Source organism: Acipenser ruthenus, chromosome 47, assembly GCF_902713425.1.
Source record: "Acipenser ruthenus chromosome 47, fAciRut3.2 maternal haplotype, whole genome shotgun sequence".
In the NCBI taxonomy this organism is placed as follows: domain Eukaryota; kingdom Metazoa; phylum Chordata; class Actinopteri; order Acipenseriformes; family Acipenseridae; genus Acipenser; species Acipenser ruthenus.
In genome coordinates, this window is record NC_081235.1 from 5,565,242 (window position 1) to 5,588,339 (window position 23,098).

Consider the following 23,098-nt stretch of genomic DNA (forward strand, 5'->3'; position numbering starts at 1 on the left):
TCCAGGAATCGAAATGAACAAACTGCGCTTGTTTATTTGATTAGGCGGGGGTTACAGAAGTTAACAAAGTGCAACGTGGAACAGTGCATAATATACGAGTCCTGTGCGCCTGCGGTTTCACTGAAGACCAGATAGCTTAGTACTGTTCACAGCAAGTCAGCACATTGAGGAGTCAGCTTCGGGACATCTAGAGCTTGCCAATTCAAAACAACAAACTCCATACTGTAAGCTTCTGAGAATTGGGTAATAGAACATGCTGTTTAGGGAAATGAAATGTTTTGGAAATGTTCATTCAGTGATTGTTGCCAAACATGTTATAGTTCGTTTAAGTATAACCATATGACTGCCTTGTGACTGTGTTTGTTATTGCATTGTTGACAGATAAGTTTTAAAGGAGGCGACTTCATAGCGTGGTGTGGACTTGCAGAGAACGAGACAGACACCAGTATACAGGTTTACTGGGAGTACGGTACAAATACAAATGCAGACATGTTGCTGGTTCGGTACCAGTGTGTAGAATGACCCCTGTGGGTAGACTGGATGTGTTATACTTCTGTACAGCTACATGCAACATATGGAGCTGGGCACCAGAGCGGACATGTGAACACTACAAAGAGCATCTATGTTTTCCTAGTATTTATTTTCTTACCTGTTCAATATCCTATTTCACGTGTTCTGTATGTTTTTGTTTTTTTTCCATTCTTGTCTCTGCTTAATCCAAAAGACTCCTGTTTGAAGTGAGGTGGGGAATCATATCAGTGTTGCACAGGCTTCAGCACACAAGGCTTCACCATTCAGTGCAACACTAATATGCTTCCCCCATCTCTATTCAGAAATCAGCCTTGAGGAGTTTTTTCCAGAAACTTTTTTTCTTTTTTTGCTGGAATAGTTAGTAGGCATGGAAAAATATATATATACTAACACCAGAGGATCATACAAGAATGCACGTTTTTACTGACCCATATGCTCATGTGTAATACTTTTTGTATTTTTTTCCCCCCACAACACCGGTTTCATAAAATTATGAATATTTGTTTTACTAGCTTCTTCAGTGCTAGTTTTTGCCTCGCACAACGATGGCTTGTTTTTGACATTAGTCCAAATATTTTGGTACTCTGAAAACGGTGGTTGTAGTGTTCCAGGCGTTCAGATGAAATTAGTGTATTAAACGTACCTAATATTTTATCGTGGCATTTTAAAGTCTAATACAGTGATATAAAACAATATTATCATTATTATTATGGCTTCCGAAAGGAAAGCGGAGGGGATTAGTAGCCCCGATACTGAATTATGGAGGTCGATAGGCCCGGTCACCGAGCTTTCCAAGAAGTCATGCCGGTTGTTGTATTCCTCTCTGGGCTACGATTCCGATCTCTGCCTGTTTCACGTCCAGGGTGAATTCTTCTCCATGGATACCCGCTGCGCTCACGCTGGTTAGTGTGCAGTTGCATATTTTTGTAATTTTAGTTTTAATATTCTCTTAAAATCATGCATAGGTACGGGGAATTAGACGCAACAGCTGCGGGTGTCATTCAAATAAAATGTAAAATGCCGTGAGAAGCTAATAAACAGTGATTTTTGTGCGTGTGTGTTTCACGTCTAATAATAATATATATAAAAACGACCCCTACCATACGTACAGTAAATGTTTGGTAATATATATATATATATATATATAATTATTGGGTTCAAATAAAAGATGCACAGTAGTCTAAAATTTGATATCTAAAATATATTAATTTGTGAAGCTGATTACGGTCGACATATTAACCGAAGAGTCAAAACTAAAATGACATGTAAAAAAGCGACATGTATTAATGTATATCCATTTTATGCATATACATTGGATGAATTATTAATTCTTAATAACAAAATACAAGCCAGTTTGTAAAGCCCCAATGGAAACTGTGTAGCGTAAACCATTCATTCACTCATTTATAAATGCAAAAAAACACACGTTAATGTTTAAAAATTCAACTCACTGGGTTCATTTGAGGACTCTGTAAGTGTACTTAAGTGTTGAGCTTTAAAAAAAAAAAATCTGTCCAAATGAGGTGTAAAGCTATTCCCAGTAAATAAAGCTCGCAAACCAGGCGTGTTAATTGACTGGTTCCAGCTCTTGCAGCCCAACACAGAATATCGCTACCTGTACTCTATTTTTACCGTGATTCATTCTTCAACTGAAATGCCATATTCAAAATTCCCATTAATCATAGCAGTTATGACCCATTCCTGATTTTACTATGAGTCTAATAAGACACACCTACCTGAGCTTATTACCTATGCACTGTGGCTAATCAAGCTCGTATGATTGGGTGAAACTGCTATGCACTTGGGAGTCTTATTTCCATCCCTGTACCTGTCAGGAGAGCTGAAGAACGGTGATCAACTTCTGTGTACAGCCAGTAACATCCCTGTGGGTACTCCAGCCAAGACCAGCAACATGACAGGAGCTGGATTCAAACCATACCCTCATCACTCACCCTGCCCTCCAATCCACAGTGCTTTTACTGGGGGGGAGAGAGCCACTGGCCACCCTGTACCGGCTGCCTCAGGGACAGGAATAAGACTCCTATTGCATAGCAGTTTCACCCATTCCAGGTTTTACTACGAGCTTGATTAGCCCCAGTGTATAGGTAACAAGCTGAGGCGTGTCTTATTAAACTTATTAAAACAGGAATGGATCAAACTGCTATGGAATGGGACTTATTTCCATCCCTGTGCCTGTTTATAGAATACCAGGGGACCAGCGAAGAGAGTTTTAAAAAAGTGATTTAAAGTATAAACTATTGCTAATTGGCAGGCACTTGCAGTACTGTGCTTGTTGTGTAATGGTGGACCAGGATTATAATGCCATGATAATTTAAACCAAAAGCCCAGATTACATTCCTGAGTGCAGTGTGAGCTCCCTCTGTGGCTTCTTAGATACTTTGTACAATGAGGGGAAAGTAGATTTAGAGTTTATGTGACCGCTGGGAATGCGTTATTATGAAACACTGGCTTCTTCAACCGTCTTAAACAAGAATTTCCACCCTGTTGTGCTTTTCAGCAGCTGATCAGTCACAGCTCATAAACACCTGGCTACAAACAGAAACATTACCAGACGCCAACACAGTCGAATACTGTACGATCTCCCGTCGGCGTGCCAATTGGTTATTTGTATTTGCACAACAGTTTCCAAAGTATGCAGTGTGAAAAACTGCTTAAGAAGTATTTTAAGAAGTGGTTCTGAATCCTTAAAAGTTACAAGTTCCTCATTTTCGAGAACATGCAAACGACAGTTGTTGACGGGGGTCTGTCAGTGATGCCATTCAGACACACGCACAGCTCTTGTGTGCAGGTTAGCCGGTTCCTTTACGGTGCGGGAAATAAATGTTTTGTGGGTCAAGGATTCTGACGGAAAATGATCAAAGACACTTCTAGATCGGAAGGCCAGGTGCCCTGTGTGGCAAGATCTTTTTGGGGAGCAGTGTCAAACCTGAGCATTTACTCCACAAACGTTACCAAGCTTTGAAAGTTGAACACTTGAGCCTGTGCTTGAACCCAGGTCTCTCCAGCACTGAAAGGCTAGTGCATTAACCAACTGTGCTTCCCAGCCCCTCCTAAACCTGTCCCATGTGGGTTGCTTTGAAGGGGGACCCCTCTGTGAAGGAGACATAGAGGAGGCGGACGGTGTTCTCAAGGTGTTTTGCCCCTGGCACGACTACGACTTTGACATCAGGACTGGGGAATCTCAAACTGGCTTACAGGTAGGAGAAAGAGAGAACGAAAATGGATGGGGATTGATGTCTGTAATCTATTTGAATCAGCCTTTCCCTGTCTTTCAATTCAGAGTCAATCCGAAGACCTCCGTATAGACCAGGGATGGAAACAAGACTCCTATTGCATAGCAGTTTCACCCATTCCAGGTTTTACTACGAGCTTGATAGGCAACAGTGTACAGGTAGCAAGCGCAGGTGTGTCTTCTTAAACTCATAGTAAAACCAGGAATGGTTCAAACTGCTGTGCAGTCTCATTCCAGCCCCGCAGACGTGTATTCAATATTTCCTTCTTTTTTTTTTTGTTTGTTTGTTTAGCAACAAGTGTACGAGGTGAAGGTGGAAGACGGGCTGGTTTATGTTAAGCACAGAAGCCAGCTGTCCCTGACTCCCTTTCCCGCAGCTGCAAAGGAATGAACCGTGAAAGAAATGGGAGTGACGAGAACACAAAACAGCAGCCGAAACCTTTCAAGTCCAGCAAGATCGCATTGCATCACTACAGCATTGGTGTGTACACTTCTGAAATGAGAATTCACTCAGCGGACATTATGAGATCTCTTTTCTATGCACATTAATATGCATGCTAATGTGTTCTCCACTGCAGCTGTCCTTATCCCATACCTCTAGTCCAGTGTAAAGATGAGCCGACTGGTCCCCTTCTAAAAGTTTACTGCGGTAAACTGTACTAAATTAACCTGCTAGTACACTTTTACAAGGGGTACGGTGTTAAACCCACCCTATAAGGTCACTGTAGTCGGAGCCAGATTTATGTACTGTAATGCTGAGAGTATGCATGGTCTGGTTCCACAGTTCCATTCTAGAACATGCATCAAGTTCTCAAAAAGAATGAAAGCGAGTTGATGAACTTAACCCTGCCTGATCTCTGACACTAAAACCAAGCCCTTTGCACTGACAATCTGGTGTTGCACAGTATGTTAAATATGTGTTACTTTAACTATCGGTATAGTTATTATTATTATTATTATTATTATGCATATCCCCCTAAACAGGGTTGAAATGGATGCTGTGTACCATAGTTTCCTACTGCATTTTATTCTACCTCTTGTCATGTTAAAGTGATGTGTTAGCACTGGAGATGGCAGTGAGTATTTCCCTTTGTAATGGTGCCTCTCCTACCTGTCCGGATCAGTGATCTTCATTTATAAAATGGCAACGCCACAAATTTAAAAATAAATAAATTAAAAGGCAATTAAACTAAGCAAAAAACAAAGAAAGCATTTCATTCCTAGCAAAAACAAAATATTCTACAATTTAGCATTTGCTGTTTTTCAGGTAAGCATTTAAATATGTGTTGTATATTAATAACTAGAGAAAATGATCAGTTTTGAATGTGACAATGCTATTTTTTTTTTTTGCTTTAATACATATTATGTTTAACTGTGAAATCTCTTGAAATACCTATTGTTAGACCATGAAATACTGTGAAATGAGCCATTCACAGCCCTACCTATGGTGGCTGCCTTATACAAGGATACATAAATCGACACACACACATACTATAATGAAAAGTATCCAACTGTGTTTATTTACAAGAACAGAAAAACTAAATTATGATGCACAGTCATACATAAAATAATGTACATATTGAACACCTGAAAATAAAGTGAGTCAATAAATTTAGCAGAAAAAAAAAGTCATGCAGTACAGGTTTCGCGTTCATTTACAGAGGAGTCGTCAGCAAACTGTTTTGTTTGTCAATACATCCTCAAAGTGCAACGTCCATTATACCGTTTCAATACTTTCCCATGTGGACCGCTGAGTGCAGTAGGTTTTAGGACTTTCCTTTTACCATCAAAAATAGTTTTCTGTCTGAGGGCTGCCAAGGACAACACTGCATTGAATATTGTACCAAGTTTCGTCACTCACCACTCAGGAAAAGCTTTGGGTAAACTAGAGGACAAATGGTAAAGCATTGTTGGTAAATTAATCATATTTAGGGTACCAATGAATTTGTTGCTCATTAAAATCCTTAGCATATTTTTAAAGACAATGATCTATTCAGGGATACCAGGGTATTTAATAAATGGTCTAAGTGAGGACAAATGGGCAATACAATCCCCACCCCTAGTTTTGCAGTAAATCATTTGCTGTTTCCAAACTTTTGAACCCTACTGTATATATTAATCATCCACTATAAAGCCAAGTCGATGGGATGCTGCTTTTTAATGCATACATATTCATGGCTGCAAATTTGGTTAGGCAGGTTCACAATAGGTCATACTGTAAGTGAGTTTGGAACTACAATCCTAACTTGGCCCTCAGTAGATACTTTAGCATCCAGCACATTTAGCACACACAAATTGTCCCAATACGGAATGAAACTCGGAATGGATCAAGCTGCTTATCGCCTTCGTAATCATGAAAATGATGAAGTCGAGAGGTTAGAGAACGCAGAACGCAGTCCGCAGGCATGATTGCCTTTTGAACAAAAGAGTTCCTCCCTCCACCCTCATGCCATCGACCTTCGCAAACAACATCATTAGAGTTGATTACCCCCTGATTAGCCCAGCTCGTAAGGGCTGGCACTTCGAGGTCTGTCGGATTTGAATTGCTTTTCCTTTTTCGTGCCTTAATGGTGAAGTGTTTTTTTTTGGCTTTTGATGAACAATAAGTGCTACTTTGCTGTTACCGTCAGATAATCAACTCGCCAGACTGCTTACACCGCCTATGGGACTAGTTACGTGACGCAGCACAGCACACACGCTTGCATTGCTTACTCCAAACTGTTGATTCATCTATTCATTCGTATAAATCGACAGCTCAGATCTGTCTCTGCCGTTGCAGAGTGAAGGAGTCTGTAAAGAATTTCTAACAGCTGTCAACACACGGAAGAAAAGCTGGAATGGCATAAAGTGAGTGTCTAATACTGGCGATGCTGTCTGGATCCTTTTAGCACACTGTCGTGCAAAAAAAGTGCTCTGTTTTTAAATCACCTGGACACACCTGTCCTCAAGGTGTGCTCCAGACCCTCGTTCAGTCTTCAGACTAAAAGAGGACCCTTGTACTAAGCCATCTACAGTACATGGTGTCTTGTAGTCTAGTCTGTTACTGATTAAAAGCAGCCATAATAAAGGACTGCCTTCATGCTAGGTTTGTTTAAATTATTCCAGCAGGGATCTCGTCAGTACGTGATTCTTAACAGTTGGCTTGGTTAATATCAATTACAAAAAAAACAAAAAAACAAGAAAAATAAGAAATTCAACAAAGGAGTATTCAGTGTCTTTGTAAACCTCTGCATTTGGCTGCTAATGGATAATATGAAGCCCAGCATTGTTTCATTTCTCCCTTGATCCAGGGACTCAGCTCACTGTGATTTGGGTGGCCGACACATTTTCTAACATTATTATTGCACGCTAGTAAACAAAAACAAAACAAAACAGATAAGCATCAAACAAGCACTCTTAATAATCAAGCTGCTGCACCATATTGATATATATATATCACACCCCTTCTCTCAGAATACATCTCTTTTAAATGAGGGGGGTGGGGGGCTTTAGACAGGGGAGTCAGTGTCGATTCAGTGATCTGCCCACTGTATTCCCAAAGAATCCCTGTCGTGATGTCATTGCTTGTACAATATCCATAGTGAATTGTGCCTTTATGTGGCATCTTCACTAGTGCTCATGTGCATGCAAGGCAATGATATCACACCACCGAATTCCTTGACAACAGATGTAGAAATATTTTTAACTGTACCTCTTCCACCCTATTTAATGCACAGAGCAAAACAGTCACTCAAAATGAGTTGGGATGTAATGTCAGGGCACCCTACCGTTGATCAAGGGGGCATCAATCAACCTTTTATTGTTTGCCCTTAGATGATTCCAAACAGTAATGACGAGGTCCAGTCATTTTAAATAAAAGTCCATGGATTCAGAGGCTGATATCGACTCCTTATGTAGAGAGGCGCGGCCAAGTCAAGGGACCATTTCACAGACGGGATTATTGCCTGGACTGTGCTCTTGCTTGGCCCCTCCTCCGACCAGTGGTCCCCGGGGTTCTGCGGCTCTGAGCGGGTGTGTTCCTGCTCAACTGACCCGAACGGTAAGCCACCACTTGGGAAGGACCTGGCCTGGCCTGGCCTCGTTCCCTCATGTCCCGTCCGATCTGGGCCAGCGCTTGGGCCGGGGAGTTCTGCAGGCGCTGGAAGAGACTCTGCCTGGTCACGGCCCTCTCCGGGCAGCTGAAGGTCAGGGCGACCCCCGAGTCGGACTTCATCTCCCTGGAGAACCCGTCCGAGGTCCCATCGAAGCACCGGCCGATGGCGATCTCCTTGGCCAGCCTGGGGTTCTGGTCGGTGACGGTGTAAATCCCGTAGTTGTGTCCCAGTGGGTCGACAGGGGCCAGCATGTTGAAGGCGTGGGACTCATTATTCAGGAACTGCGGAGGGTGCTTGACCAGGTACTCCTGCAGCAGGCTGTTGATGCCCACCCGCCTGCAGTCGCCCTGGGGGATGACTGCTATCAAGCTGCGGTCCACCAGACTTTGATCGAACAGCATCCCGCTACACTTGAACTCCAGGCAGGCGGCCGAGGAGTTGGGCAGCCTCAGGTCGCGGGTGCTGCGCATGTCTCTGATGCCATACAGCTGACCCTTGGTCTGAGGGTGCGTGCCGCCCTTGTTCCGCGACCTCACCATGACCTCCGAGGGCCCGTTGATCTTAACCTTGATGTAGCACGCCCGGAACTCCTGGGGGTTAGGCCACCAGGAGAGGTAGTCCCCAGACCAGGAGGTCAGGTCTCCCTCCTGAAAAGGCACCACGTTGTACTCGTACTTGTGCCCTTCCACGCGGTAGAAGCGGAAGTGGTTGGCCGTGACTGGGGCGTTCTCGCAGTCGATGCCGTTCTGATAGGCGTACACCGGCCCGTTTGTCTCGTCAATGTTGTTGGGGTTGGGCTTGGCCAGGTTGATCTTGAAAGCTGTCTTCTTGAGCGCAGGGTTTTCGTGGTCTGTTCTCTGGTACCTGAGTTTGTCCAGGTAGGGCTGGGACACCCCAATGACATTGGGGTTCATTTTGGGGCTCGAGGAGGCTGCTTCTAGCTCCTCTCCTCCCATGGTGGCCGTGACGTAGGCAGTATAAGCGTCCGGCCGCTGTCCGTCGCAGAAAGCCGGCAGGCAGGCGCCGTTGGGGGCAGTGATCACGCTGTCGAATCGGCCCCAGGCACGGGGGTTGGAGGAGTAGCCAGCCCTGGGTTCCAGGTTGATCAGGTTGACCACCACCCCTTCCAGCTGCTCGTTGGGCAGGAAGTTGTCATTCATGTAGGCCCGCACCTTGACATAGCAGCGCCTGCTCTCGGGCACGTCCAGGTTGAAAAGACGCCTCTCCCGGACCTCCATGTTCCCAATCAAGAAGGTCCTTTCCTCACGCTTGCTCCGGCCAGCGGGGCTCCTAGTGAAATGGAAGTCGCTTTCCTCCTCCCAGATCCCTGTCTCCGGGTTGAGGGACCACAGCTTCATCTTGGGGATGTGCTCGGGCATCTTGACATGTTCCGTGTCCAGGAACACCTGCACACTGCCGGTTTCCAAGACTTCCTTATTGGTCTCGTCTCGGAACTCCACAGAGAACATGCCGTAGGTCCTGAGAGGGTACATGTCCCCTTCCTCGTTGACAAAGTTGAGGTCTCCGGGAGCGGCAGGGGCAGTCGTGATGTTTCGGGGGTCCAGGAAAGTCACACTGGCCTTGACGGTACCTTGATAGACCTCACCATTGGCCTTGTGGAAAGAGTTGGGCGGTATAACAATCTGGCCAATGGGGTCCTCCCCTTTGATCTCTCCTAGGTATAAAGTACTGGCTTTAGCAGAGTCAATATCCACCGGTTCCTGCTTCCGCAGCACTTTGACATCGTGGTAAACGGCCCCTCCCTTCTTATCGAACAGGAACACCTTGACCGTGTCCACAAACTTCTGCAGCCTGTCCACGAAGCTGACCACTAGTCTCTTGGTGTCTGGTGGCACCTGGATGGTGAAGGTGCCTTTGTAGCCTGTGATGCCCACTCGCTCCTTGCCGATGTAGATGTGCCCGAATCGGAGAGGCTCGTCTGTGTCTGCTGCCACCACGCGCCCGCGGACCAGAACTTTGGGCTGTACGCATTTCTGGCAACCACACTCGGTCACGGCTCGGATGGGCAGCGTGTACCGGCCGCAGTCGATCTCCCGCGTCTCTATGCGCTTCGCCCCGCAGCAGTAGTCCTCTCCGTCCTTGCAGCGCAGGTCGAAGTTCAGTGACCCTGCGCACTTGGTGTGGGGGCAGTGCCCGGCGTTGTAGTACTGAGAATCAGTCCCGGGTTGGAAACAGTCCATTGGCAGCTTGATCAGGTAGTCCTCAGGTTTGGGTTCACAGGCTGGCTGGTCCTTGCCTGGGGAGACACAAAGAAGTTTGCACAGGTTTATTAATGAATGCATTTATTTATGTATCAAATACATTTCCCTGGGGAATAGAGGTAGGTTACAATTCACAATCGTTCGTGCAGGCAGATGTTAAACGTACAAAAAAACCCACATGAGGAACAAAGACAATTCCAGGAGTGTGATGGCTACATAGACCACCTGTATAGAAGAACCCTGTTTGTAGTCAATATAGACTCCAGTAGCATGCAAAAACAGGGGAAGCTGCTCCGCTGGCTTGTAACAAGATTTTATTCTTGTGTGCACATCACTAATTATGGAAAACAAATGACTCTGATACCATTAAGCTTTTTTTTTTATCCCCTGGTTTGGTTTTGCATTCCCTCCCGATCCCATCAAACCGCTTCGGCCATTTAGGGATTACTGTAGCGGAGGACTGGGCAAGCTGTTTCGCTAGCTAATAATCCGGATTTACAGCCGCTGTGGAGATTGCCTACTTTTTTCCCACCCTGTTATAACAATTTATCCAGCACTATTAACAGTCGGTATAAAGTATCACAGACTAACACACAGACGATCAGGCGACGGCCAAAAATAAGTTAGGCTTACGAGTAAACGTAAAGCAAGGCACAGCGGGCATATCATATAATACAGGCTATACCTCTACTGCGTTATTTTGGTCACTGGGACCTATTTAGCGCGCAGCGAGCATTAACTAGGAAACCAATCCCTTCTGCAGAACTGGCTGCTGATTGCTTTAACACACCAGTGTGGAACCCATGACTGCCCTCGACTGTCAAACTGGATCTCGGGAAAACAAGTGCCGAAAGAGTGGTTGGCATGCTTTGATTTTAGTACGATGAATAGCTGAGGGCTCTGCCGTGTAAACGGTGCTTCTGAGGTCTCGGTGCAGCCAGGGTGGTCTTCCCATAAGGTAATGAGTTTTATTAGCCCGTGAACTCACTGATACTGTCCTACAGCGTTTTATAAATTGCTTTTTAACACTCCATGGTTTTGCCAGAATTCTGCAATCCCCGATTAATGTATCTCACTGGTAGTTATCTGACCATTCCTTGCATGCTACACTGCTCAGTCATTTATAACCAGTGTAACGCACTGCTGTAATCTGATTATGTTTCTCGCTAACTATGATGGTTCCTTTTTCAGACAGGTGAAAAACTGACTTTGTTGCAGAAAGCATTTCAGCAGTGCAAGTCAAACCTTACATGTCACACGAATGAACTTTTTCTATCAGCGTGCTAGAAATGGGAAGGAACGAATGGGTTCAATAGCTGGATCTTCAAAGAATTGTTTTTTTGTAAATTGTAACTAACAGATTACTTTGTAAGTGGAATTTTCCAACACTGCTTATAGGTAAGCCTTGTAACTAATTACATCAACAACTTGGATGTAACCAGGAAATGGGTACAGTATTAGGCCGGGCATTTTCCACTTTAGCAGAAAATGGAAGCATGCATTTCCAAGATAAACCCATCCACGCAAACCAAGCTTAATGAGCAAGGTGCAGTCTTTGACAAACTTCCAAAGCATGCAAACTAAACAGTTGTGGGTTTCCACTTATTATTATGAGCACTCAAACGGTGAATCACAGGTTTTAACAGCATTGATTTTCAATCAGTTGCCATGCATTACTTCCCTACGATTTACCCTGCTTCCTCTGTTCTTTCATTTTCCTTGCTATGCTTTTGTTATGGGCAGTACACCTACCTACGACGGTGAGCATGGCAGGGGAAGACTTGATCCCTCCCATTTCATTGCTGGCTTTGCAATGGTACTCTCCTGCCTGCAGGGGCTTGAGATCCCTCAGGAGCAGATTGTCGTCGTACTTGTACACCTGTCTGTCCAGCAGGGTCCCGTTGTGGTACCTGGAGAGGAAGGGGTTCATAAACTTTGCAGAAAAATGCATTACCGTTCATGTAGCAGCTACAGTGGCCCCTCACACCTGTTTCTGCTCAAGCGAGGTTCCAGGGAGCCGCGTAGTCCTACCCACTGTGAAAATACCTTTCCATAAAGTGCAGTGTATCATGAATTTGTGTCTCAAGCGATCAGCTGAACAAGGACATTCCCTTGGAGTTGAAAAGTTAAACACGCTGTTCCCATCACGTGCTGTTTTGCCTGAATTTGGGTCCATCTTTCAAAAGCGTTTCCCCAGACGGAGCAATTGCTTCAGCGTGTGATTTCAAAACTATTTTAGTTTCTGCCAGACCTGGGACCAATTATAATTATAATTACAATTTCAATTACAGCAACATTGTTTGTGCAAATTCCAATTACAATGCCAAAAAAGGAACGCAGACAACGAGACGCATTAACATGTTTGCTGTATTCCAAATAATCAACCAATAATCATAGATACAAATCGAGAGACATACTGTATTTTTTTTTTTTTTTCAAACAAATGAGGTCACTAGTTAATTTGGACCGCTGGTCTCTGATCAAGGTGTAGTTCTTCCTTTGCTGTTTGCTCAATGCAATTAGATTTGATTTGCTTAATCTGCTTCCAGAGCGTCGTTTGGAAGCTGCTTCGAGTTCTACTCAGCTCAACAGTCGGGGTTCATTTGTAATTGCAAAGGTACCGGATCTTATCATTAAGGGAGAGGGATGGCATGTTTGTTTCCAGACCTAATGTACTGACCTTGATTTACAGCGGCTCCCATATGTGCTTCAAGTTCTCTTCTGCTACCATTTTGCCATTACGGGCTCAAAAAAGCTAGTAAATTACTTCCACATTGACGTTGCATCCTAAAATATATCATTACACTTTTCTCACTCAATTCACGGAACAGGAAAGCTTTTTTTTTATATAATTTGCAAACTCTTTAATTCTCTCCTGTCAGACAAAAAATGTACCGGATCTAGGATCCAGATCTGACACGCATGAACCCCTGGGTATAACGACACTCTAATGTCACGATATGCAGGTCGCGGTCCGATATGTATTGCGATACACGGGACGGTCCTGCTGGGCTGTGTGAATGAAGCACAATAGGATCAAACGATCATTTAACGATGGACTCGTATGTTAGTCTTGCATCAAGACAGAAACAATACGGAGCTCTGTTAGGACAGGGTCTATCATGTAAGGGGTGATGCATCGCGCATTGATACACCGCTACTCACCAGTAGTATTTCTCCGGCATGGGGATCCCTGTGGCCATGCAACAGAAGGTCACTCGCTGGCCTTCGTAACGCACTTTAGTCTCTGGGTGCTTCACAATGTACGGCTTCTCTGGAATTGAGCAGGAACACTTTAATAGATAACCACAATTGTATTGTTTGGTGCAAAAGTGCAACAAAAAAGGGATTATTGCATAGACTAGTTAGGAGCAAGATGTTGTTCAAGTTTACAGTTACAGTTACAGTCCGCTGTTTTAGTGTTTTGGGATCAAATACAAAGAATGCCACGAATATCATTGATAATACTGTGTGCTTTAATGGTCTAAGTAGCAGCATGTCTGTACAGTGCCCTCCTTTTATTAAACTGTGCGGTATTTTGCTGTGTGATAAAATGAAACGGTAAGTGATTGAACACCGCGAATTGGTGAAGGGCCTTCAGCAAAATGTCTTTTTTATTATTTCTAAAAGTATAGCACGTCCAGTTTAGTGTCTAACCGTGACTTAACCGAATTAGCGGGTGGTGAAGCGACGAGGGAGCACCGGGTTGTGTGTATTACATGCGGATGCTTTTCCCTCTAGAGGTGAATTATCAACAGACACGCTCAGCGCACTGTACTTTACTAATAAGATAAAGCACCACTGCTGGGCTCACCGGCTCTCTGCAGCACGGCGTGTATCCAGGACGTCCCGGTGCTGTTGCTGAAGGCAGGCAGGGAGAGGGTGGCGTATTTCTCCCTCTGGATGGTGAAGAGGGTCCGAGCGGCAGAACTGGAGCAGACCCCCTGGATTCGGAAGGCCCCCCTCTCGTCCGTCCTGGCCAGTGTCAGTCTGGGATGCTCCTCGAGAGACACCAGAGCTCCTGGGAGTGGCGCCCCCTGCGGGCTGCGGACCTCCCCGACCAGAGCGTGGCCGTCGCACACGCAGCTGCTGCAGTCGTCGTTCACTCTGCCCTCCTGACACACGCGGCGGCACGCTGGAAACGCAGACACGAAAACATGAGAACGCAAGACATTCCAGAACGAGGAAGGTCCATTCGGCTCACCTCTGTACGCTCGCTTTAGTGCCAGCGTGATCCTTTAGCACTCAGGAGAGGAAAAAGAAAAAGAAAAACTCAAACCAGGTTAGTAAGGGAATCGAAACCTCTGGACGGACCTCTAGGCAGCTAGCTAAAGTTCTTAAGCACACTTGCGTCTCCGCGACTGGACAATTCTCATTTCAAATAAACGAATCTGTCAGTTACAATGTCTATGACATGTAATAGTCTGGACCAGAGTATCGGAGATGGATAATCCAGATGCCTTGGCTCAACGTAGAATAATGGCAAATGTCAAATTAAGATGAATTGGTAATTGGCTCTGAAGACTTGCAGTTAAAACGTTTGTCATTTAATTTATTACATGTTTTGTAGCGTTTCTCAATCTAGGTTTCAAGAACTGTCACAGCGTAAAAATGTTTCTGATCCCAGATTGAATGTCTGATAATGTTTTTTCGAGTGATGTAAACGAGCCCTTGGTCTCAGTGGGTTTACTCCTGGTTAAAGAACGGAAGATGGCAAAGGTTTTGGCCGATGTTTTTGTAGTCCACACCCACGAATAAAACTCCTCTCCTTGCTTAGTAACTACCTGCACAGGGAGACTTCCCACACTTCTGAGCCTCGACCCGACGTCCGAAACACCGCTTCCGATCAGAGGGCTTCACGCAGGTCCTGCGCCTGACCCTGTGTCCTCCTCCGCAGGTCACAGCACAGGCTGACCAGGAGCCCCAAGAACCCCACGATGCCTCTGTGACAGCAAGCAAGCAAGCAGAGAGAGACACGAAGCAATACTATGATAGCACATTGCAGTCTGCAGAAGGAACAAGCTGGGAAGCTAACATAAATAATGCATGCAGTAATCGTGTGGCTCTGTCTTTAGTCACCTGGGGAATGCAGCCAAACGCATTCTTAGTGTGTGACAGTTTGGAATAACTTGACAGTTTATTTAGCTGTTGTGACGATTGTGATTTTCGACCTCTCGAACAGAGCGGCTTCTGTAATCGCTTAGGGCATTGTGGGCGACCGCGAGAAGGTCTTTATTAAAACAGCACTGCGGGGGCTCATGCATGGCTGCAGAGAGCTCACGGCACACATGTTCTGTGCCTGCCTGGCTGTGATCAAAGCTCTCTTCACATGAAAGACAAGCTGAATTCTGATTAGGTTGATTGGAACCTGCTGACACGGGGAGCTTGGTAACAAGCTAGCCACGCGGAGGAAGATATTAAAGGGACTGACAATAAATCAGGCACTGACAATCGGGATAATTTACCGTTCCGAGTGAAACGAGTGAAGAAACAGCTGCTTGGGTTTGTGACGACTGCTGCTTTTCTCAGACTGTCTGGAGAACAGCGATCTACACAAACCCAAGCAGCTGTCTCTTCACTCGTTTCACTTAGACAGATGAATTAGCCCGATCAACACCAGTGAAATGATCTGCGGAGAGTTTGATCCGAACAGTCGAATAATCGCTCTGTTATTTGACAAGCGTACTGTCCGGGGACATGGAGCAGAAGGAGAGGCCGATGCCCGGTCTTTGTGGAGCTCTGTTTTGAGTCTGACCTCTGGGCTTGCTGCTTGTCTCTGACAGGTGGGCTGGCTGGCTGGGCAGTGGCATTACCTGGGCAGGGCGGCGTGGCGCACTCCCTCCTCTCCATTGACTTGCCCTCACACACAGGGAAGCGCAGTGGACCCAGGGGCTCGGTGCTGTGACAGCTCCTCTCCCGGGCTTGGATCCCGGCGCTGCCGCACGCTGTGGCTGAGCACCCGCTCCACGCCGTCCATGGGCTCCAGTACGACTGCACTGCTGGAGGAGGCGACACACACACACACACACACACGACATCAGCACCTTACCAGGGAATCAGCCCCTCAAATCAGGATCTACGATAGGCATTGAGAAAGTCTGACAGTCGAAACACTTGTGACCGGATTTATTCATTTTAGTATTTCTAAAGATGCGTCCGTGAGGTAATGTAAAACGTAAATAAAACCAGTGGGATTTTGATGCACGTTGAAACGTTTCCTTGCTAGAATAAGAAGTCTCTGTAGCTTTACTCACGGTAAGGTTCATAAGTCAAAAAATGCATGCGGTCAATACCTGGGTTCAGCCATTAATAATAAATCCAGTAAATTATTTTTCTTATTCACGCATACAGTGGTGTCGTTGTTACTTTGTATCGGCAGCAGTGGGGTAGTCGAGTCACAGAATAGGCAAGCTAAGTCACATGACTCACATCTCCCGCACAACTCTCAAATTCAGTCAATTGTCCTCTTGATGCAATGAAACGAGCATTAGGAGCTTCTTCTATCACAAACTACTAAGGTGGCTAAAAATGCTGACAAAGACGACAGCAGCAGTGTCTCGACTACCCCTTATGATCACAGACACAAACGAAGCCACTGACACACAAACACAAAGTAGCATTCTGACAAGAGGGAGAAAGACCCTTTGTGGAAATACTTGTAGAAATGAGACAAACGCATGACCTGTCATTGGTGTTACTAGAAGCTCGGTATATAAATGCTATGTGAATTCGTGCACACGTATCCACAGACCTCTGTAAAGGTGTGTGTTTGTAATTGGATTTCTGCTGTTGCATGCTAAGTCGTACAGGAAGGCAGGTCAGACGTCAGGCAGGTACCTAGTGGGCACTGAAAGCGCACGTGATAGTTGGAGCAGAGCTTGCCCCTCGACTGCTCCTTGTTGATGCACCAGAACCCCTTGTCCGTGCTGGAGTGCACCACCTCGCCCGTGTCCCCCGCTGACACCCAGTCCGTGGTGCGCGCCTCGATGGCCTGGGGCCGCACGCACACCCGCTCGCGGTAGTAGAAGCGAATGGCCTCCAGGCGCTCGTAGTCCCCGCTGCCTCCAGGGTGGTCGATGTTGAACCAGGACGTCCACTCCGTCACTCCTGAAGGGGACAGGGTCAGGGACATGGTGTTTTCATGCATGAAACACTTAGATGGACAAATATAATTTTCATTGAACAAAAAAAATGTCATTGCTTTATATGGTGGAACAAAGGCACCCTCGTGTGAGGCTATCATGCATTTGCGTCTTCCATGTGTAGCCACGGAAAGACTAGAAGAGAGTTTTGTTTTTTTATCCATCCCCCATATGAGGTCGTCATGCATGAAAGGGTTAAACCGCGGGGAGGCAACCCTGGGACTCCCAATCCATTCCATTTCTGGACTTTGTTCCAGCCAGATCCTTCAGTATTTAATTGACCTGCATCAGGGGCCTGATTTACAAACTTGTGTACCCTACTTTATCAACTCCTTGTTCCTCTGTATCCTGAGTTAGTTGAGCTGGAAAACACCCTCCACCTTGCAGCTCACCCTTTCCACTCAGTTTCACAGGCTTTTCCTGCTCTAGCATCGATCAAAGGGGGGGGGGGGTTACCTGAGGTCTGCAGCTCCTGGAGGCCATTGTAGCCCAGATTCCTGCCCCCCCTGTCCTTCCATTTTGAGAAGCGCGAGTCGCCCCAGGTGTGATCTGAGAGACAGAGAGAGAGGAAGGAAAGACACAGGGATTGACGCGAGAGCTGAAGAGAGACAGCTGGCACAACGTGAAATGCAGTAAATCAACAGACTTGAGGAAGCAGGCAGCAGTAGCAGGGACTCTTCAGGTGTACCTGGCATTTACCTGGCAAGCTCAGGGGCGTGGATACGCTCCTCAGTGGTGTACGCAAGTCTTGTATTATTATTTAACCAGCCCCTGAGTCTCCGAGTCTCCCTTTCACGACTCTCAGCGAGCCTATTTAGCATTCCTGGCTTTTATCTCAGCTGTACGGATTCCAGCGACTTGAATAGGCTTGCAGCCTGCATCCCCTCGGCCAGATGCCTTTCACTGCGGTACTCCACCCCTGTGACAGTGTGAATAGTTCTCAACCCCAGACAAGGGACCTGTTGCATTGCTTATCGAGGAGTGCTTTCCAGTCTTAAGCAGTGCGAACATGTGGAAAAACCTGTCCACCCCGAATTGGGGTTAAGGATGTGTAAAGCATATCCAAGGCAGTTTAGAACAGGACTTGAGCAGTGCATGTGATACACCAGGGGGTGCAGGAGAGCTTAGAGAGCAATGAGACTGCAGAGAGAGGCCCTGGCGATGGGATGGTTGAATCATATTTAAAAGGGGGAGCATGTCATAGATCTGTGGTCTCCTCATACCAGCTATATGTTGTATCCTATTACGTGTGTTTTGCACAGGTCACTATTGTTTTTTGTGATTAGATCAGGGAGTTGGAAGCAGAGATCTCTTTACTGGAGTTGCCAGTACAGTGCTGTGTGATTTACTCTGATATCTTCATTACATATTTATTCCACTGTTTATGACTGATGCAGCGTGTTATGAAAGACCAAGAATGCGATATCCGTGACAGCTTCTTTTATTAAGCTAATTACAAGTCCAGATGTGAACTGTGGTAACCTGTAATAATAATAAGTAACAACACACTTGTGTCTGTGTTTGATTTATATAACCAGCAGTTAGTGACTGTGAAATGTGTTTCTGTGTGTGGCTGGCTTACCAGGCTTCCAAATATAGATACAATAATAGATGACTTCAGACTCAGTCAGAATGGTTCTGCTGCAGTTTCATGGACAGTATAGGCTTATCATTTCAATATGAGGTAGAGCCGTGATTACTACAAAAAAAAACAACTGTATTTACACTGACTGCCCCAAATTGGAGAGTCACCCATAAGTTTGCAAACAGTGAAGGCTGTAGGGTCTTTCAGATTGCATTGCGGTTTGCTTGGCACGTACAGAACAGAAGATGCTTGCAGTGGCACGAACAAAGCAAAGATGAGGAAAGGGCATTACGTCACAGAGAGCTGGAAATGATAGTTTCAACATGCAGTGTACAAAGTCACTGTATAATAAAATAGCTAATGCTCGAAGCAATGGGGTTTAGCCTCCTAGTGGCTGCTTATATACACACTGTGTTTTTTGTTAGGTTTTCTTTCAAATTATCCTGCAACATTTACAGCTGCAGGTCCGCTCCTCCTTGCAGTCTGCAGCAGGCTAAATAACAAGCGTGCAATTCTGAATCAGCAGATTACAAGAGTTACCCTTTTATAAGGTTCTGGTCTCCCCTGGGTGGGCTCTACTCAATTGAGCTCTCGTCGCTAGCGCGAGTGAAGCACGATTCACAAACAGCAGCGAGCACTTCAGAGTCACGCTGTGCCCATCCGCCCTGGGCAACAGAGCACCAAATCTGTTTATGAGAGCAAGGTCTGAAACTTACTTCATGTGTCGTATCAGCTGTTTGAAGTGTGTGCAGCTGAGCGGGATAGCTGGGCAGTACAGCGGGTTAATTCACACCTTGTCTTGTTTCCAGCATGGTTCACACGTGATGAGTTTGAAGGTCCCAACTTAGCCCCCCCAGTGGACATTAGTCCACACTGCAAAACCACCTCATAACTGGCAGATAGGTAGACTGAATGGAGCGCAGCGACAGCAGCCATATGCCGACTACAAAGGACATCCAGCAGCTTGATCTGGTCCGCTGTAGCCAGGCTTTTGAACTCTGCTGAGCCCTGCTGACAATCAGCGTAGAACAAGATGAATGCTAATGGGAACACTGGCCCCACTATAAAAACAATGCAGCTGTAAATCAGCCACTGAAACCTGCAGCAGCTCAGCACCGTGCTTGCTTGTGTGTGGCTAAATAAAGACGAGTGCGTGGGCACTTTAAAAAGAGATCATTTTAATAGACCACTAAATCTCACCTAGCTGGTTATGAGGGCAGAGAGTTTACTGGGACTGGATTCCACTCATTTGTACTATATGCGCTGCACGCTAACATTGCATTTATTGCTGTTCAGTAACTTGCTGCTGTATTTTAAGACGCACTGCGTAGGCACTAAGCTTTAGCTATAGCTGGGGTAACATTAGGGTATTAAACAGCGTCATGCTTGGGCATTCTAAAATCGTTCTACAAGTAGTATTAAAAAGTTTCCATCTATCTTTGGTTTTTAACCCCCCCTGTTCTCTACAGGAACTAAAAACGTTTGCAGCTGCAACCTCTACGGCACGTTTCCTTAAGCCAGGCAGAAAAAAAGTGATACCTGCAACTATACAATAATGAAGGAGTGAAGTGAAAATGGCAATAGAGTGAAAACAAAGTTTTTTTTTTTTTTAATAGGTCAAGTTAATAAGTCTGCTGGATTGGCGACTGTTTTCTTTATGTTCACAGATTGGAAAATATTTTCTTCTGTTGATTTTACAGTAGCTCAGGGATGGAAATAAGATTCCTATTGCATAGCAGTTAGACCCATTCCGGGTTTTACTAGGAGCTTGATTAGCTACTGGGTATAGGTAATAACAAGCTCAGGTGTGTCTTATTAAACTCGTAGTAAAATCTGGAATGGATCAAACCGCTATGCAACGGGAGTCTCATTTCCATCCCAGCAGCAGCATAAAACAACAAACAAATAATGAACAGAAAATTAGTATTAAAGAAAGACCGACAAATATTTTAATTATTAATGCATTTACATGTGTTTTATTCGTGCTGCTACTTAAGATTTTTGTAAAAACAAACAAACAAACCAAAAAAGAAACCAATGCTGAGATATTTTTGACCGAGAAAATAAAGCGACTGCGTGCTTTGGTCAGTGCAATGGAGCTCTGTAATCATGTGTATATGGTCCTTGTGTGATAGTAGATTGTCTTGGTACAGTGTGAGTCCCTTCTCATTTGAGCCAGCAGCTAATAAAAGAGATTTTTGACACCAGTGCAAATTTTTAAGGTTAACTAGGCAGTCATTGCAGACCGCTTGTGGCTGGCACTGCAGTCAGATTTTCAAACTCTTTGGCTTAGTCCACTGATAAATTATAAAGGGTTAGAAACACAAGTGTTTGTGTTTGAAAATCAGGTTTTACTGTGCTGGTATTGAATATATATATATATTTTGTAATAGGTGATCATTTTCCAAGTTTATTAACTGTTACCTGGAAATAGATTACTAATACATCAAAAAGTGTTAATTTTTTCTTTGCGGTTAGTTCATAGTAACCTAATAATAAACTAATAGAATATAATGATTTGTTAGCTACTCCGAAGCAATCACATTATTGATATGGGTTCAGATTTGTTTAAGGTTTGAATGTGTTACTGTAATGCTATTTTGTAACGGAGATCAGGCTGTCCCTTATAGAAGTTCCCCATAGTAAAAGCATAGCAAAGCATAATAAGGTGAAGCAAGGTCTGGTAAAGCCATGAACAAATATGTCAAACCAGGGTACATTGTGGTAAATGCATAGTATAGACATAGTATAGCATGGTCAAAATACAGCGAAAAAGTACTGTGGTAACGTCATAACTTTATCTAAATAGTTTATGAATCACTTTAAAAAAAAAAAAAAGTATCCTATAATATAATATAATATAATATAATATAATATAATATAATATAATATAATATAATATAATATAATATAATATAATATAATATAATATAATATAATATAATATAATATAATATAATATAATATAATATAATATAATATAATATAATATAATATAATTCAATTCAATTCAATTGCTCCACATGGGATCTTTAAGGTCACAGGATTTTCACAATTGCAGGGATCTCTATGGCAGTGAAATTCTTACATGTCAGCATCACAGTACCTACCTTGTGCCACAGCAATAGCCAGTAAGGTGTGTAAAAGGAGCATCACTTTCTCACTCTGCCACATGCTTGCTCTGCAGTCTGTTCCTCTCGAGTGTGTCCCCAGAGGCTGCTGTCCTGCCTTGTGCTGGGTCGACAAGTGTGCCTGCAGTCTGTTTCCACTGAACCCAGGCTCAGGGCTAGAGCATCTGAAGTATGCTGTCCTGGCCAATCCCCCCTAGCTTGTCATTGGTCTGTGCCTTGCTTAATTTTTTTGGACAAATTGTTTCCAAAGAGAAGCTGAGAGGGATTCGGGTGGGTGTGGGTAGGCTGTTATTCTCATTTGATCACAGCTTGACTATTCAATTGCCTGGAGTTCAGACAGAACCACTGGGACACCTGGCTTGTATTTATTATTTTTTTTTAAACTTTACTTATTACTTATTCAGAAAATGTGCCTGGGTTTTCTGTGGGCTGTGGGTTCGCATATGTTTTACTTTAATTTGACACACTTAAAAAGTTTTGAAAAAAGCTCAGAGTTAGGGACCAGACTAAATCAGCATGCTCCCCTATGCTTCCCCATGCTTTCCAATCTCCCCAATGCTTTTATCATGCTTAGCTTTCAATAAGGTTTTCAATACATTCTAAACCAGACCACCCATGTGCCCCACACTGACCTGCAGACTACATGACTATCAGTATACAGCCTGCCAAATAAAACTATATGTAAGATCACTGCTAGAGGGATGTAAACAACTCAAGTTTATCATGATCAGCACATGAGTGCTTGCACACTCCATTCATTGATGGGTTATTAACTCGAGTGGCAAAGTATATCATTTTAAACAGTAGTGTTGTTTTCTTTCATTGACTCCAAATTTTTTTAAAATAATTTAGGTTAATCATTGTCCAAAACGTGTGTGTAGCGGAACTTAAAAGTGTAGCTTGCTTAAAATCCTGTTTTTATATTTTTTTATTTCTATAACCTTCTATGGTAATTCTGTGTGGTTCTGGTTTCTGTTACTCCTATAGTTATACAGCTAAATTCAGTAACGCTGGGGAATCTTAACTGCCTGCAGCCATTGTGTCTGAGCGCCTCATTCCAGAAAACCTTTCAACTGTGCTGACTCTGCCTGCTCTGCAAATCACTCAGAAACCTGCCAAGGCAAAAACTAAAAGAAGCAA

At 44.5% G+C, this 23,098-nt stretch overlaps 2 protein-coding genes across 3 annotated transcripts; one reads left to right on the forward strand and one right to left on the reverse strand.

Annotated features, from left to right (window-relative positions):
- The first annotated feature begins 668 nt into the window (after window positions 1–668).
- On the forward strand, window positions 669–5,254 carry LOC117428843 (Rieske domain-containing protein). 2 transcript variants are annotated; one of them, XM_034047803.3, is made up of 4 exons: window positions 669–1,433; window positions 3,634–3,749; window positions 3,833–3,956; window positions 4,077–4,191. In XM_034047803.3, the coding sequence occupies exons 1-4, from the start codon at window positions 1,241–1,243 to the stop codon at window positions 4,121–4,123; spliced, it is 480 nt and encodes a 159-aa protein (XP_033903694.2). In that variant the 5' UTR covers window positions 669–1,240; the 3' UTR covers window positions 4,124–4,191. The 2 variants fall into 2 exon arrangements, with proteins under 2 accessions (XP_033903694.2, XP_033903695.2); XM_034047804.3 differs by lacking the exon at window positions 3,833–3,956 and having other exon boundaries at window positions 679–1,433; window positions 4,077–5,254.
- A 22-nt stretch (window positions 5,255–5,276) lies between these two features.
- Window positions 5,277–23,024, reverse strand: LOC117966264 (cartilage intermediate layer protein 1-like). The gene is made up of 9 exons (XM_034912027.2): window positions 21,938–23,024; window positions 17,699–17,791; window positions 16,938–17,207; window positions 15,914–16,099; window positions 14,885–15,043; window positions 13,915–14,235; window positions 13,266–13,374; window positions 11,853–12,010; window positions 5,277–10,135 (listed from the first exon to the last, which is right to left on the reverse strand). The coding sequence occupies exons 1-9, from the start codon at window positions 21,999–22,001 to the stop codon at window positions 7,722–7,724; spliced, it is 3,774 nt and encodes a 1,257-aa protein (XP_034767918.2). The 5' UTR covers window positions 22,002–23,024; the 3' UTR covers window positions 5,277–7,721.
- Window positions 23,025–23,098: the final 74 nt, after the last annotated feature.